General features: G+C 45.3%; 1 protein-coding gene across 4 annotated transcripts in view; it reads left to right on the top strand.

Annotated features, from left to right (window-relative positions):
* Positions 1-17,776, top strand: part of AKAP9 (A-kinase anchoring protein 9) — a 269,468-nt gene that overhangs the window by 43,549 nt on the left and 208,143 nt on the right. For all 4 annotated transcript variants that reach the window (XM_069729428.1, XM_069729427.1, XM_069729425.1 and 1 more), the window contains exons 2-3: positions 10,454-10,705; positions 13,117-13,161. In XM_069729428.1, coding sequence (XP_069585529.1) covers positions 10,454-10,705; positions 13,117-13,161 — 297 coding nt within the window. The remainder of the gene's footprint in view (positions 1-10,453; positions 10,706-13,116; positions 13,162-17,776) is intronic.

The following is a 17,776-nucleotide window of genomic DNA, read 5'->3' as shown; positions in this document are numbered from 1 at the left end:
CCCCGGGGCGTCCGGCGGCTCAGCCGTGTCCCCGGGGCGTCCGGCGGCTCAGCCGTGTCCCCGGGGCGTCCGGCGGCTCAGCCGTGTCCCCGGGGCGTCCGGCGGCTCAGCCGTGTCCCCGGGGCGTCCGGCGGCTCAGCCGTGTCCCCGGGGCGTCCGGCGGCTCAGCCGTGTCCCCGGGGCGTCCGGCGGCTCAGCCGTGTCACCGGGGCGTCCGGCGGCTCAGCCGTGTCCCCGGGGCGTCCGTACCGACCTCAAACCTTCATTTCATTTTTTTTTTACAAACCGCAACCAAGAAAAAAAGAAAACCATACTAACCATAATTAAATGCCCATTGCTCCGTCATCTGCAGACTTTTCCTCAATTTATTTTTTTCAGTACCTCAGGTGTATAGTGTGAGGTTCTGCAGCAGCTATGAGGGTTGTATAACATCCAGTGCAGTCACTGAAGACGCAGCGAATTTGTGGTTCACATGGAAGAAAGGTATTTGTTTCTGCGAGAAGAGATGAGCAGTGCCCGGCCAGCACCGCTGATCCCCTATAAATATCAGAATCTGACGGTCGTACAAATAATTTCCTGTTGCTGAATCTTACATTAATGTGAGTCCGGGACAGGTGTGGGTCCGGGTCAGGTGTGGGTCTGGTTTTTTCCCTGCTCTCATCTCTCTTTCGTGTTTCTCACCGTTCGTGCCGTATCTACGAGGTCTGATCGTTTTTCACAGTGGGGCCCGGCTTATCATATTGTAACAGGATTTGTGTGCACGTACATCTTATCCTCACTGTAAATCACATAAGCTCAGACATCAGGAGTCACTGGCCGGGACGCTGTCGTATAACCTGCTTTTTGCGGGTCTAGGGGCCGCACACTGGTACTATACCCGCTATCTGGGACTGCACTCGCTGTTTGACACGTACCCGCTGTTTGGGACCGTACCTGCGGACCCTCAGCTGTGGACTGGGACCACACCCGCTGTCTGGGACTGTACCTGTTGTCTGGAACTGTACCGGTGTACCCCCTGTCTGGGACCATAGCTGTAGACTGGGATCATACTGATGGTCTGGGACCATACCTGTTGTCTGGAACCGTACCTGTGTACCCCCTGTCTGGGACCATAGCTGTGGACTGGGATCATACCAACGGACTGGGACTCGTACCTGCTGTCTGAGATCTTAACTGTATGCCCATTTTCTGGCACAGTACCCACTGTCTGGGACTGTACCTGTTGTCTGGAACCGTACCTGTGTACCCTCTGTCTGGGATCATAGCTTTGGACTGGGATCATACCAACGGACTGGGACCGTACCTGCTATCTGGGACCGTACCTGCTATCTGGGACCGTACCCGCTATCTGGAACCATACCCGCTTTCTGGGACTGTACCCGCTGTCTGGGACAGTACCTGCTGTCTGAGATCGTAACTGTGTACCCATTTTCTGGGACAGTACCCGCTGTCCGGGATCGTACCCGCTGTCTGGCACCATAACAGTGCACTGAGGCCATACCCGCTGTCTTGGACCTTAGCCGTGGTCTGGGGCCGTACCCGCTGCTTGGGATCGTGCCCACGAACTGGAGCCATACCCCCTGGCAGACATGTTCTGCTACAAGGTACCGTATGTCCATTCAGGTATTAAACCCACATGCTGGGGCATTGGAGCAGGCGCCGGATCTGATGATTTTTATTTTTAAATAGTTTTCTTCCCGGGGAGTTAATCTTTTGCCATTTGTTGAGTAATTTTGGTAATGATCCTCACCCTGTGTTCCCTGACGACTGTACGGGAATCTGCAGCCCGGACACATCGTGGTGGCGCTGATGTGCGGGGTGAATCAGTGAAGGAGCCTGTACCTTCCTCTCCTTTCTGGGGGCAGCAAAGGACAAACCCACAATCAGAATGGCATGGGGTATCCTAGTGCTATGCCTTCACCTAAATATATGGAAATACCAATTTTAGGACGTAATGAAATATAGCCGAACCTCACGGATTGTCAGGATCACTGGGGGGGCTCCAGACCTCTGGGACCACCACCAATTCTGAGAATAAAGGGTTTGCAGCACTGCATACCTGTATTCTGGCATGCATAAGGCCAGCACCTATACAGATGATTGCTGGGACCCCCACGGTCAGTACAGTGCACCACTGCAGGGAATAAAACGTGCATTGTCCTTACATCCAACGCCTGACGGTGCTGGCCGAGTACACAGACAGCCCCCGGAAACTTGGAAATGAGCGCGGAGTGCATGCTTGGCCGCTGCTTCTGTGCAGACACAACTAAGCAGAGGTTTGGAGGTGACGGCTTGGGACCCCAGGGTGCAGATTTGTGATATAAAACAATGCGTAGTGTAAACCCTGTAAACTTTTCCTCCTAACTGTGCCCCCTCTGTTCTATAAGTGAACGCACCAAATGAGATCTTGGCACAAGTCCTATAACAGCCGCTGCCAATCCCTAAATTTGATTTGCAGGATTAGCGGGGAGCTTTGCTGGAGAAACGCGTCTCCGGGGCGTTTGGTTAAAGTGATTGTGTCATTAACTTCTTAGGTGGCTGTAATCTGTGGAAAGAGCTGTGCGGTCTGTACAGGCCCGGTCTGATGATATATGTTCCCTCTGTTCCAGGATAGCAAATAAAAATGACTATACGCCGCTCCAAAATCTACACAAAGGATCCTGGTGGTCCGGGGCAGAGTAGGAGATTATATCTGTATTGTTGGTGGTCTAGGGCAGAGCAGGAGATCTTCTGTTGCTGATTGTCTAGGGCAGTAAAAGGGTGAATGTTTGTGTTGCTGGTAGGCCAGGGCAGTAAAAGTGTTCATATCACTATCCCTGGTGGTCTAGAAGTGGAGGGGATTATAAAGGTTGTCCACTTTAAATCAAGTTATCTATTTGCCAAGAGTGAGAATATATTTATCAAAAAATGTAGTACAATGGGATCGCCTAGATGGGGCATCACGGGACCACTGCAGCCAATCAGCGGTCAGTGAGCATATGCAGCTTTTTTTTCTCACCGAGCCAGAGATGAGATTTTTTTTTTTATACCCCCATCACTGTGAACCCAGGTAGAGACCAAACATTTTTTCATATTACTATCACTAGTCCAGACCACATCCCCCAAAGTCTCCTACGCGTTTCAGCACCTATCATGGGTTCATCAGGGGGACGAGAAGCCGACAAGTCAACATGTCTAGTCCCTTTTTCCAGTTTTGGCATAGGAGACTTTTTGGACCTTATCCCAGATGTGGAGCCTTGTAGAATAGGGGCAGGTTTCAGAGCCGATGCAGGGTCCCCGATTATTAGGACGGGACCCCGCTTATAGTAGGCACACACGGTTTGGATCAGGTTTTGGTCCAGAAAACCAAAGGTGATTTTTTTTTTTTTTTTCTTTTTTTTTTTTTTTTTGGGCTGTCTGATTTTTGTGATTCTGGGTTGAAAAAAAATGATTAAATCTGATATTACTTATGCCAGATTAATTGGATTATTCTAGTTAATGAGACTATTTCTGGTGGTCTAGGGCAGAAAAGGGTAAATGGCGCTATTGCTGTTGGGCTAGGGCAAAGAAAGGTTAAATGTCATTATCCCTGGTGGGCTAGGACAAAGAAGGGTTTAATGGCATTATCCCTTTATCCCTAGTGGGCTAGGGCAACAATGGGATTTAAAGCAATTTTATTGGTAGTAAGCCTGGAGAAGGGATGAGTGGCGCTATCCCTGGTGGTCTAAGGCAGAGAAGGGGAGAATGGCAGTAACCCTGGTGGTCTAGGACCGGTCCAGGCATAGATCATATCAGAGGAGAGAGCGAAGTTAATTGTAAATCGGACATTTAGAGGTGACTGATTCAGTGATTCGCCTCCTGTCTCATGACTGCGGCTTTGTTGGACCTTCAGCTTCATCTGCCTATCTGTAAAGAAGCCTCTGCCGGGGGTCACTTTTTCTGCGCTGGGGGGGATTTTAACCCCTTCCCGACCTGTGACGCCACGTAGGCGTCATGAAAGTCGGTGCCAATCCGACGTGGCGTCATTGCAGGATCGCGTTCCTGCAGGTTGGGTGAAAGGGTTAACTCAAATGTCACCCGACCTGCAGGTACAGGGGGACTTGTACTTGAGCCCCCCCGTGGCTACGATCGCTCTGATTGGCTGTTGAAAGTGAAACAGCCAATCAGAGCAATTGTAATATTTCACAATGAAACTTGGTGAAATATTACAATCCAGCCATGGCCGATGCTGCAATATCATCGGCCACGGCTGGAGACCCCGATCTGCCCCCGCCACCGACAGGGATCTGCCTCCGCCGTCAGTCTTTTCTCCCCTCCGTCCTGCCCTCCTCTCCCCTCCGTTCTGTCCTCCGCTCCCCCCGCCTTCCGATCCCACCCCCCGTACCTCCCAAGTCCCGATGTCCCTCCCGATGTCCGTCCATCTTCCCTCATGGGCGCCGCCATTTTCCAAAATGGCGGGCGCATGCGCAGTGCGCCCGCCGAATCTACCAGCCGACCGATTCATTTATTTCAGGTACATTTTGATCACTGTGATAGGGTCTATCACAGTGATCAAAATAAAAAAAATATTAAATCCCCCCTTTATCCCCTCCATAGGTAGGGAAAATAATTAAAGAAAATGTATTTTTATTTTTCCACTAGGGTTAGGGTTGGAATTAGGGTTAGGGTTGGAATTAGGGTTAAGATTAGGGTTAGGGGTGTGTTGGGGATAGGGTTAGGCTTGTGGTTAAGGGTTATGGTTTGGGTTGGGATTAGGGTTAGGCTTGTGGTTAAAGGGTTATGGTTAGGGTTGGGATTAGGGTTAGGGGTGTGTTGGGGTTAGGCTTGTGGTTAGGGTTATGGTTAGGGGTGTGTTGGGGTTAGGAGTGTGTTGGGGTTAGGGTTGTGGTTAGGGTTGGTGTTAGGGGTGTGTTGGGGTTAGTGTTGGAGTTAGAATTGGGGGGTTTCCACTGTTTAGGCACATCAGGGGTCTCCAAACGCGACATGGCCCCACCATTGATTCCAGCCAATCTTGCGTTCAAAAAATCAAATGGTGCTCCTTCCTTTCCGAGCCCCGACGTGCGCCCAAACAGTGGTTTACCCAAGCATATGGGGCATCAGCGTACTCAGGAAAAATTCCACAGCAACTTTGGGGTCTAATTTCTCCTGTTACCCTTGGGAAAATAAAAAAATTGGGGCTCATATATTTTTGTGGGGGGAAAAAAAAGATTTTTTTATTTTCATGGCTCTGCTTTATAAAATTCTGTGACGCACTTGGGGGTTCAAAGTTCTCAGCACACATCTAGATAAGTTCCTTGGGGAGTCTAGTTTCCAAAATGGGGTCACTTGTGGGCAGGGTGGATTTGATTTAAATCTAACTGATTTAAATCACGATTTAAATCACGATTTAAATCACTAGTCAGTAAGGCTTGATTTAAATCAGTGATCTAAATCAAAGTTTCTACCTAAACTAGTTCTTGCTACTTTAACATGCAAGTAGATGAAGATTTTTAGAATCACTTTTTATATTACTTTTTTCTCCCCAGTTTAATGGGTTAATCATTCATATTTGGACACCACTGTTCTGTTGTACTTAGGAAGGAGAAAAATAATCCTGACCTTAATAACAATTTAAATAGATTTATTCAACTGAAACAATAACAACATTACAGCATAAGTTATTTGCTTAAACAAACATCCATGTTTGTTAACTAATTTGGCTAAACAAAATATATATATATATTTTAAGAAACTTAGACTGTCAGCCCAGCCGACACATGAAAAACTTAAATACTACTGTCCCTGCTGTCCTCTGTAGCTCACTTGTCGTCATCTTCATCATCATCATCTTCTTCTTTGTTCCTATTCATAATCTGGAAAAGAAAAACAAGCTTTGCTGCTTTATTGGGTCCCAACCGATTTCTCAATTTAGAATGAATGAGTCCAAAGGAAGAGAATATTCTTTCAACGCCTGCAGAAGAAGCTACTGCTGTTAAAAGTGAAATCATTACTTGAACAGTCTCTAAATCCAAGCGCTTAAGTGACTTCCACCAGTTTACTGGTGTGACCTTCCTTAAAATATCTTCAGAAAACATATATTTCTTGAATGGTTCCCCCTTAGCTCTGAAGTTTATTATAGTTGGCATTAAAGATGGATGATTGCTGGATACCCATGTCATAGCTAACTCCTCTTCCTCAGCACTTAGGTTTTGACCCTGATATTGGATATTGACAATATTTGCCAAAAAATGAGCTGGAGTCAGTGCTTGTTCCATTCGTTTGTTTACTGCTTGTAATTTAATTCTGTCCATGTGTAGTTCTGTTTTTAAGTGTTCACTCAGTTCCTTTCAAATTTCAACAGCATCCGCAATAAAACAGCTATTTTTCTGTATTTTGTTTAAAGCTTGAGAGATGGGTTTCAGGAAGCTCAGCATATGTTCAACATTTCTCTTAAGCCCAATGTTGAGGATTTTTGCCGTGACAGTGCCATCTATTTTATCTCGATTTTCTTCACAAAGTGTCATCAGAATAGGCCAGTTTTTGATATACTGCTCAAAACAGTCCACCACAGAGTTCCATCTAACATCTTGTGGGAGCGTTAGCTTGGTTCCACCCATCCTTTTCAGAGCTGCTGCAGCAAAATGATTATTACGGAAGTATTTAGCAATTTCAACAACATTAGCCTTTATTTCTGGAACACTTAAGTCTTTGGCTAAGAGGTGCAGCAAATGAGCACTGCAACCATATGTTATTAGCAGCTTTGTATTCCCTCCCTGCTCTTCTAAATCTCTTCTCATCTTGGATACGTTTGCAGCATTGCAAGTGACCAAACTGCGTACTAGACATTTGAATTTTTGTTCACATGTCGTTATAGCTTTTACTGCCACTTCTTGTAAGTATTCTGCTGTGTGTGCATTTCCTGACGTATCAGTTGTTTGTGCAAGGAAGACTTTACCTACTTCTGTTGTTATACAAGTACATACAATAGGATCATTGTGGACATTACTCCACCCATCAATACTTAGGTTAACAATTTTACCCTCCAGAGCTGTTGCACATTGCTCCATTTCTCTGTCATACACTTGATCCAGCAGTTTCCCTGCAACATCAGCTCTGCTGGGTGGACTGTATCCTGGTCTCAGTGACTGAACCATATTAATGAAATGTGGGTTCTCAGTCAGACGGAAAGAAGAGTTCGTTGCATAAATAAACTGGGCAATTTTTTCATCAACCAACTCTTTTTCTAATCTGCTAGTTCTTATCACAAACCTATCTATGGTGGTTCCAGGAGGTAAAGGTTTTTTCTTCCTTTTGGGTGATGGTGATATGTGGCTGTGGGTGTCTGATGATGATGATGCTGCTGCTGCTAATGAAGCACTATCCTGGATGGATAACTCTGAAACTGTAGAACAGGATGATGGTGATCTTGGAGGTGGATAGTTTCCAGAATCCATGAATTCCCCTAAACAAAAAAAAGTCAATGCTGTTATTTTATTGTTTATACAATTTCTGCTTATTGTACACAACACATCACTGCCCCTGCCCCAAAAGGAATATTTGTTTTTCTTGATAACTGTACCAAATGACAGTAACATGCAGTAATAATAAGAAATATAATTTTTCTCACACATGACAGTTCAGTCTTTAGAAATAGGATTCAATAAAAATGTTTACCAACCTGAAGATCCTGCCTGTTCAGAAGGGTTTCTTTGGTCATCTTCATCACTGCACTTCTCATGATGTTGCCTCATTCGCGCCACCAGGTCTTGCATCTTTGTTGCATCGTTTGCATTTTGCACGCATGCCTGCCTTACCGATAGGCGAAGGAGCTTCATTAAAATATTCCCAAACTGGGTCTCTTTTACGGCCTGCTGCCATTATAAGGAAAGAATGTAATAAACCTCAGATCGTACACACAAACAGATCCAGACTTGTCTGTCTGTGGCTATGCTGCAGTATTGTGCTCAAAGTTTCACTTTCATTTTCTTGTCTGCTTGCCCTTCCTCCTCCTCACACTTAAGGTACCGTCACACTAAACGATATCGCTAGCGATCCGTGACGTTACAGTGTCCTGGCTAGCAATATCGTCCAGTGTGACAGGCAGCAGCGATCAGGATCCTGCTGTGATGTCGCTGGTCGGGGAATAAAGTCCAGAACTTTGTTTCGTCGCTGGATCTCCCGCTGACATCGCTGATTCGGCGTGTGTGACGCCGATTCAGCGATGTCTTCGCTGGTAACCAGGGTAAACATTGGGTTACTAAGCGCAGGGCCGCGCTTAGTAACCCGATGTTTACCCTGGTTACCATCGTTAAAGTGAAAAAAACAAACACTACATACTTACCTACCGCTGTCTGTCCCCGGCGCTGTGCTCTGCACTCCTCCTGTACTGACTGTGAGCACAGCGGCCGGAAAGCAGAGCGGTGACGTCACCGCTCTGCTTTCCGTCTGACCGGCGCTCACAGCCAGTACAGGAGGAGTGCAGAGAAGCACAGCGCCGGGGACAGACAGCGGTAGGTAAGTATGTAGTGTTTTTTTTTTTTTTTACTTTAACGATGGTAACCATGGTAAACATCGGGTTACTAAGCGCGGCCCTGCGCTTAGTAACCCAATGTTTACCCTGGTTACCGGCATCGTTGGTCGCTGGAGAGCTGTCTGTGTGACAGCTCTCCAGCGACCAAACAGCGACGCTGCAGCGATCCGGATCGTTGTCGGTATCGCTGCAGCGTCGCTTAGTGTGACGGTACCTTTAGATTCACATTCTTCTTGTGTTGTGCAGATCTTTTTCACTCCAAACAATCAGAAACATATTGTCTAACTTCTTGGACTTGGCACTGAAGGGGTTGATTCTGTAGTCATAGGTTTGTAGAACAATAGGATTAAGGTCTTTTTCTCAACTCTGTTCATGTTGTAACATTTTTGCCGTGAAGAAGAGGCTGGGACCTCTGCGGAGTCAAATTCAGTTTTGAGAACTGCGTAAGTAAAGCGAGCGTCTGTGATAATATAGGAGAGAAACTGCCCACTAATCCTACAGAAACCTCTGGAAGAGCATGGCATTGTGAATGTTACACATATACAGCCTTTATTCTACTGAGTTAAACAACTCCGCTTTATCTCATGATGGAAGAACCTTTGGATGGTAAAATATTTTCCTCAAAAAGCAGTTTATTGAAAAAAATCCGATTTAAATAAAAAAAAATCCGATTTTTTTTGATTTTTTTTTTTTTTAAAAACATTGATTTTTATCCACCCTGCTTGTGGGGGGTTTCTAATGTTTAGACACATTAGGGGCTCTGCAAGCGTAACATGATGCCCGCAGACCATTCCATCAAAGGCTGCATTCCAAAACATCACTACTTCCATTCCGAGCCCTGACGTGTGCCCAAACAGTGGTTCCCCGCCACATGTGGGGTATCGGCGTACTCGGTGCTCACCACACATCTATATAAGTTCCTTGGCGCGTCTAGTTTCCAAAATAGGGTCCCTTGTGGGGGAGCTCCAAAGTTTAGGCACACAGTGGCTCTCACGACATGGTGTCCGCTAACGATTGGATTTCCATTCAAAAAGTCAAATGACGCTCCTTCCCTTCCGAGCCTTGCCGTGCACCCAAACAGTGATTTCTCCCCCCACATATGGGGTATCGGCGTACTCAGGACAAATTGGACAACAACTTTTGGGGTCCACTTTCTCCTTTTACCCTTGGGAAAATAAACAAAATTGTTGCTAAAAGATCATTTTTGTGACTAAAAAGTTAAATGTTCATTTTTTCCTTCCACGTTGCTTCTGCTGCTGTGAAGCACCTGAAGGGTTAATAAACTTCTTGAATGTGGTTGTGACCAGTTTGAGGGGTGCAGTTTTTAGAATGGTGTCACTCTTGGGTATTTTCTGTCATATTGACCCCCCAAAGTCACTTCAAATGTGATTTGGTCCCTAAAAAAATGGTTTTGTAAATTTCGTTGTAAAAATTAGAAATCGCTGGTCAACTTTCAACCCGTATCACATCCTAGCAAAAAAAAAAAAAAAAAAAATTGTTTCCAAAATTGTGCTGATGTAAAGTAGACACGTGGGAAATGTTGTTTAGTTACTATTTTGTGTCACATAACTCTGGTTTAACAGAATAAAAATTCAAAATTTGAAAATTACAAAATTTTCTAAATTTTAGCCAAATTTCCAATTTTTTCACAAATAAACGCAAAAATTATTGACCTAAATTTACCACTAACACGAAACCCAATATGTCACAAAAAAAACAGTCTCGGAATCGCTAGGATCCATTGAAGGGTTCCTGAGTTAACTCCTCATAAAGGGACACTGGTCAGAATTGCAAAAAATGGCCAGGTCATTAAGGTCAAAATAGGCTGGGTCATGAAGGGGTTAAGGATCCCTGTAGGTAGCAGATTTAATTCTTTATAGTAGCCTACACATGGTTCAGAATCCCCTCATTTCCCCGTCCCTCCTCTATGCTGCTGATTTTTCTTTTTCCTTTGCCCCCTCTTAGCTCGCTCAGTTCAGACAACGAAAGGGCCAGACGGACGGCCAGAATCCTGCCAAGAAGAACAAGAAGAAGAAGCCGTCCTCCAGCTCCAAACAGGATGGCGGCCATGTGGGGTCAGAAGCCGGCCTATCCCAGCGCGATGACGTCCTCCCCCAGACCGGCCCTAGCCGAGCAGGTACCACTGCCGAATTCACCATCATGAGAACACTGCCCCAGGGGGAAATGATCCAGCACGACAAGACCTACACCATAGAGGTGAGTGCCCAATACATAGCTCGTCCCCGCAGTGATATCGTCCGTCTTCCATTCCGGCTCCTAGCCGCTTTGCTTCCAGTGCTGACACGATACCAGAGCCATGTATGAAGGGAGCTGGCTGGCTATTTGTCTGAATAGCTAAGCCAGCCCCTTCCTCTGTCACAGCCAATAGAGAAAAAAAAAGGGTCTGGCTAACTGCTTGTTTCTATAATCTAAGCCAGCCTCTCTTCTGTCACAGCCAATGGATGGGAAAAAAAAGAGGAGGACTGGCGAACTGGTCGTTTCAATAACCTAAGCCAGCCCCCTCCTCCGTCACAGCCAATAGATGGGAAAAAAAGGGAGTTGGCTAACTACTCGTTTCAATAACCAGAGCCAGCCCCATCCTATGTCACAGCCAATAGATGGGGGGAAAAAGAGGGCTGGTTAACTGCAAGTTTCAATAACTAAGCTAGACCTTCTTTTTTTTTTTTTAAACAATAAATTTTTATTGAAAGTTTTCGGTTTACATTTACGTGATAATCAAGATAATCAAAAAAAAAATCAGGATAAGTCTTTACATACAATCTGAACAATAGTGCATGTGGTTAACTGACATGCAATCATACAACCTAACCAAAGTAAGGGAAAGGGGGAGTGGGGGAGGGGAGCCCGAGTAAAGAGGTGTATAACGTCTAAAGGGTTTGGTAGGTTATTCTGAATCCAACTGAATGTAGTTAGTTGGGTATAGTACCGGTGTGGCAAAAGGGGTATGGTTGGTGTATTCCGCCCAGGGGAGCCATATTTTCTCGAATTTTCCAACTTTGTCCATTAGTATAGCCGACAATTTCTCATTGATCATGTACCAGGTGAGGCGTGTTTTGACTGCGGAAAAGTCTAAGTTTGGTTTTTTCCATGCCAAAGCAATGATTTGTTTCGCTGCTAAAAATATAAATGAGATAAGGGATCGGGTATGATTAGGGATGTTGGGGATGCGCTTGTTAAGTAGTGCCTCCCATGGGTTTTTTTTAAGGTTAATGTTCGCTATGGAAAAAACCAAATGGTATATCCTAATCCAGAACCTTCTGACAATCGGGCAAAGCCACCATATATGGAACATGTCTCCTGTTGAATTGCAACCTCTGAAGCAATTTGGGGAGTGGTTAGCCACAGCTTTAGCTACTCTAGCGGGGGGTCAGATACCATCGGGTTAACACTTTGTAGTTGGTTTCTAACATAAGTGTGTTTAACATTCCTCCAGTAGATGAGGACCAAATTTGGGACCATTCCGAGTCTGTCAGGGTAGATCCGATGTCCGACTCCCAACGAACGGTATATTTCAAACAATGCCTATGGGAAGGGGCATTAATGTATGAGTAGAGGAGAGAAATAATCCCCGAGGCATGTGGGTTTTGACGACACTTTTGTTCAAAAGGGGTCATGGAGTAAGGAGGGGTAGAATTTTTTAATAAGGAGTTGGCAAAGTTTTTTAATTGTAAGTATCGAAGACCTTCTTTTTTTATCTACTGGCTGTGACAGAGGAGGGTGCTGGCTTAGCTATTCAGACAAACAGGCCCCCTTCACACACAGGTGACTCTGTTTTGTCAGGACTGGAAAAGAAGTGTCCAGGAGCAGAGACAAAGAGATATAACTTACTATTTGAATCCCATTTACGGTATGTATATTTTTTGTTTGGCTGGATAATCCTTTTAAGAGTCGGTGTTAGAGGCCCGAAACCAATGGTTCTCATGATTACTTGCTCTTCCTCTTGGACCCAACGTTAAATACTTATCAGACCTTAAGGAAGACTTATTCGCTATCCTGACAAATCTGACTTGCGTGTATTTTCAGGAAATAACATTTTTAAGGCATTTTCTTTCTTCTTTGTGCCGTCCCTCTGTTATTCCTCCTGGAAATAAAGGGATAAATTGATAACTGGGTGGTACTAGTTGGGGGATTGTGTCCTGACACCCTCCTCCCCCCCACACTGACCAATCAGGACTAACAGTGCCGGACCCTTTTACGCCCAGTTGTCAATTTATTCCTACTTTTTACATTTTCATGAGGACTAGCAAAGGAAATGCAAGTTTTTACTAAAATTGGTCAATAGATCTGACCGGTCCCCTTACATGTGCAGCTACATTTTTGCATCCTCATGACAGCTCTTCTTGTACGTTCATCTTGATCCAATGGCTCCTAATCACTGTTCACACACATTTAGAATGTGGAAATTCGGATTCTAGAGAGCATCACCATGGCATATAGGGCAGAACATTGACAGGAAGTGTTGTCATGGGGGCGCTCGATTTGAAAAAGATGCTAGCTCCAAAGTGGGTTACAACGTGGAGATATGGGTGAAGGAACGGCCATGTGTCGGGGGTCCGTGGCTTCACGTACGTGGTACCATACTTTAATAGGTTCTGTTTTAATCGCAGCCGGAGAGTGAAGTTTCCACCACCGCTGACGATTATAGCTCCGAGGTAAGCGAGGTGGCGGCATGCTGCATGCTGATCATTCATGTCTCCTGAATGGCGTTGATTTGCCGCTCATTAATGAATGTGAGATTTTTTAATGCTTTTTTTTTCCGTTTTTTTTTTCCCACCGTCCTGTCCTCCTCTGCCCCCAAGAAATCATTGTAAATAGATTACTCTCCTTTTCACGCCATGTTTCTTTGCTTTCTCTCGTTCGCTGCCTCGTCTCTTTCATATCCAGAATGAATGGTTTGAGCTACAGTGTCATTATTTATATTCACCACAGGAGAACTTCTTATTTCTTTTTATGTTTTTTTTTTTTCGTTTTAAATGATGTTTTTAAGTAATTGTTGAAAAATATGACGTAAATTCAGCGCTTATTTTTTTCCATCACTCCTGTACCGTAGATTTTAGAGGTACCGTATATACTCGAGTATAAGCCGACCCGAGTATAAGCCGACCCCCCTAATTTTGCCACAAAAAACTGGGAAAACTTATTGACTCGAGTATAAGCCTAGGGTGGAAATGCAGCATTTACCGGTGAATTTCAAAAATAAAAATAGATCATTATTTCCCCATAGCTGTGCCATATAGTGCTCTACACCATTCATATTTCCCCATAGCTGTGCCCCATATAGTGCTCTGCACCGTTCACTGTGCCCCCTAGCTGTGCCTTATACGGTGCTCTGCACCGTTCATTGTGCCCCATTGCTGTGCCTTATACGGTGCTCTGCACCGTTCATTGTGCCCCCTAGCTGTGCCTTATACGGTGCTCTGCACCGTTCATTGTGCCCCCTAGCTGTGCCTTATACGGTGCTCTGCACCGTGCATTGTGCCCCCTAGCTGTGCCTTATACGGTGCTCTGCACCGTTCATTGTGCCCCCTAGCTGTGCCTTATACGGTGCCCTGCACCGTTCATTGTGCCCCCTAGCTGTGCCTTATACGGTGCTCTGCACCGTTCATTGTGCCCCCTAGCTGTGCCTTATACGGTGCTCTGCACCGTTCATTGTGCCCCCTAGCTGTGCCTTATACGGTGCCCTGCACCGTTCATTGTGCCCCCTAGCTGTGCCTTATACGGTGCTCTGCACCGTTCATTGTGCCCCCTAGCTGTGCCTTATACGGTGCTCTGCACCGTTCATTGTGCCCCCTAGCTGTGCCTTATACGGTGCTCTGCACCGTTCATTGTGCCCCCTAGCTGTGCCTTATACGGTGCTCTGCACCGTTCATTGTGCCCCCTAGCTGTGCCTTATACGGTGCTCTGCACCGTTCATTGTGCCCCCTAGCTGTGCCTTATACGGTGCTCTGCACCGTTCATTGTGCCCCCTAGCTGTGCCTTATACGGTGCTCTGCACCGTTCATTGTGCCCCATAGATGCTCCACATTAATCTGTGCTGCCGCTGCTACTGCTGCAATAAAAAAAAAAAAACACATACTCACCTCCCTTGATTGCAGCTCCCAGCGTCTCGTTCCGGCGCCTCCATCTTCCCGGCGTCTCTGCTCTGACTGATCAGGCAGAGGGCGCCGCGCACACTATATGCGTCATCGCGCCCTCTGCCTGATCAGTCAGAGAGCGCAGACGCCGGGAAGATGGAGGCGCCGGCCGGGAAGATGGATCGGCGCCCGGCGGCTGGAACGAGGACAGGTGAATATAACATACTCACCTAGTCCTGGCGATCCTCGCGCTGTCCCCTCCTGTCTTCGGTGCCGCAGCTTCTTTCTCTATCAGCGGTCACCGGCACCGCTGATTAGAGAAATGAATAAGCGGCTCCGCCCCTATGGGAGGTGGAGCCGCTTATTCATTTCTGTAATGAGCGGTCCCACGTGACCGCTGAAGAGAGGAAGAAGCTGCAGCGCCGAAGCCCGTGGGACGGCAGGGACAGCGCGAGGATCGCTGGGACTAGGTAAGTATACCTCAGCGCCCTCAGCCCCTCACCCGCCGACCCCACCGCTACCGTGACTCGAGTATAAGCCGAGGGGGGCACTTTCAGCCCTAAAATTTGGGCTGAAAATCTCGGCTTATACTCGAGTATATACGGTAATTATAGGGTGGACGATAATACATTGACTACACATGTTTACAAATTTTATCACAGTGGGAACTCTATTAAAAGGGAAAATATCACAAGGTTGTGCTACCGCTTCAACTAGAAACACCTTCTGAAAATCGTGTTAAAAGAATCTGTCAACATATTTTTGCATATAGAGGTAGTGGTATGGCTGTATAGCCGCCTGTCCCCCGGTTAAAAAGAGACCTTTTTTGTAGAGATCCGACATGCCAGTCATGAGAAATCTAGTGTAGAAGTTGTATGCAAATGAGGCAGGAAGTGCTCCCAGTTCACTTCCTGTCTAATTTGCATATGGCTTCTACAACTGATTTCTCATGACTGGCACATCGGATCTCTACAAAAAAGGTCTCATTTTAACCGGGAAACAAGCACCTACCCAGCCTATTACGCAGCTTCAGTGTGCAAAACGAGCGGACAAATTCCCTTTAAATGATATGTGACTCACTGAAATATCCAATTGAGGTAGTCTTTTCAGAGAAAATTATTCTTCTTGCTTCCCTGGGTTTGGTTGGAAAAAGTTAGGCTATGCTCACAATGAGTTTTTTTTTTTTGCGTTTTTGTTTTGCGGATTAATTTCTATAGGACATTAATTTTGCTGTTTTACTGTTTTTTTTTTTTTTGTTTTTTTTTTTTTTCATTAAGCTTTTTTTTTTTTTCTTTCCACGCTTGGTACAAAAAGAAAAAAGTGCATGTCTTGATTTTTAGCTCCAAACTGTGTAACTCCAAATCGAAAGATTGCAAAAGATAAACCACCTTCAAAAATAAAAGGCCTCAAAAAAGCTCTGTGTGAACAAAGTGTTAGTTTAAAACTTGGAGGGCAATGGTGAGATTGATGACATGAATGATGAGGACGATTATAAAAAAAAAAAAAAAAAAAAAAAGCCGCTGCTCAGACATAGGTAATAATAATAAATAATAATAATAATCTTTATTTTTATATAGCGCTAACATATTCCGCAGCGCTTTACAGTTTGCAAACATTATCATCACTGTCCCCGATTGGGCTCACAATCTAGAATTCCTATCAGTATGTCTTTGGAATGTGGGAGGAAACCGGAGTGCCCGGAGGAAACCCACGCAAACACGGAGAGAACATACAAACTCTTTGCAGATGTTGTCCTGAGTGGGATTAGAACCCAGGACCCCAGCGCTGCAAGGCTGTAGTGCTAACCACTGCGCCACCGTGCTGCCCGTACTGGACAGAATGAATTGGTAATGTTCATTAAAGAGTAAACGTCATCTTAAATTTATGTTTCCCCAGTAAATCAATAGTACAAGTGAAAATAAGAAACTTCATAATATATCTTATCACAGAAATCTGCTTCTTTCTCCTCCTGGGACTGTGTTTTTTTTTTTTTCATTTCTCAATTCTAGGTTAATAGGTAAAATCTGTTTTCAGGGACAATTGGTGCTTATAAAACTCTATGGAGAGAGGGAGCTACAGGCTGACACACCTTCTGCTGCAAGTTCTCCTGAAACGACAATTACTGTCAACCGTAGGAATGTGAGGAGTAACTGTAGCAGTCTTCTCAGGAGAACTTGCAGCAGAATGTCTGTGACGGCCTCTAGCTCCTCCCTCTACATAGAACTTTATGGGCACCAACTGTCGTCTCCTATCTCAGTAATGGGAAAATCGTTTATGTGGATTTTATCCATTATTTGAGAATGAAAGATCAGTCCAGGAGGAAAAAGAAGCAGATTTCTCTGGTAAGATATCTACTATATAATTGTCTAAGGGTCACTTCCGTCTGTCGCAGATATTCATTGGTCGCGGCCTCTGTCTGTCATGGAAATCCAAGTCGCTGATTTGTCGTGGCAAAACGCCCACGACCATTGCCACGACCAATCAGCGACAACCATAGTATGGCAGCGAAATGGCCGCTGCTTTACTGCCCTGCAGTTAGCGCTGAGCGCTTACACAGGGTTAATGCCAGAGTTAACGGACCGCGGTGTAATGCACTCCGTTAACGCAGCTATTAACCCTGTGTGACCAACTTATTTACTATTGATGCTGCGTAAGTTGAAAATTTTTTATTGCATAATGTATAGCACAACTGTCGCTCTGTAGTTGTCTCCGTCCCTCCCATGGAGGGCGCACACATTTTAGAAAGCTTGTGAGAGTGGCGTAAACTGGAGGACTGACACTGACTGTAGAATAATCCTTGTCCCCTATGATCACTACTTTGTCAAATATCTTCGTTGCTGACAGTCTAGAGATACAGGTACACACAATATCACATTCTCCTCTTACATGCTGTCCTGTTTAGTTGTGGTGGCCCTTTAATATAATACTTGGTGCATTCATTTTATATTCCTAAAAAGGTAGAAATTATAATTTTTGGACCATTAATACCTCTATATACAGTAGATAACACAGGATCCACCATTCACAATAGGCGATGTCACAGCTCACCTCCTCCTCCTGTACAATGACTGATAACACCTCTATATACAGTAGATAACACGGGATCCACCTTTCACAATAGGCGATGTCACAGCTCCCCTCCTCCTCCTGTACAATGACTGATAGCACCTCTATATACAGTAGATAACACAGG

Source organism: Ranitomeya imitator, chromosome 6 (assembly GCF_032444005.1).
Source record: "Ranitomeya imitator isolate aRanImi1 chromosome 6, aRanImi1.pri, whole genome shotgun sequence".
Lineage (NCBI taxonomy): Eukaryota > Metazoa > Chordata > Amphibia > Anura > Dendrobatidae > Ranitomeya > Ranitomeya imitator.
Note: the sequence above shows the minus strand (reverse complement) of the source record. Positions and strands in the feature narration are given on the sequence as shown.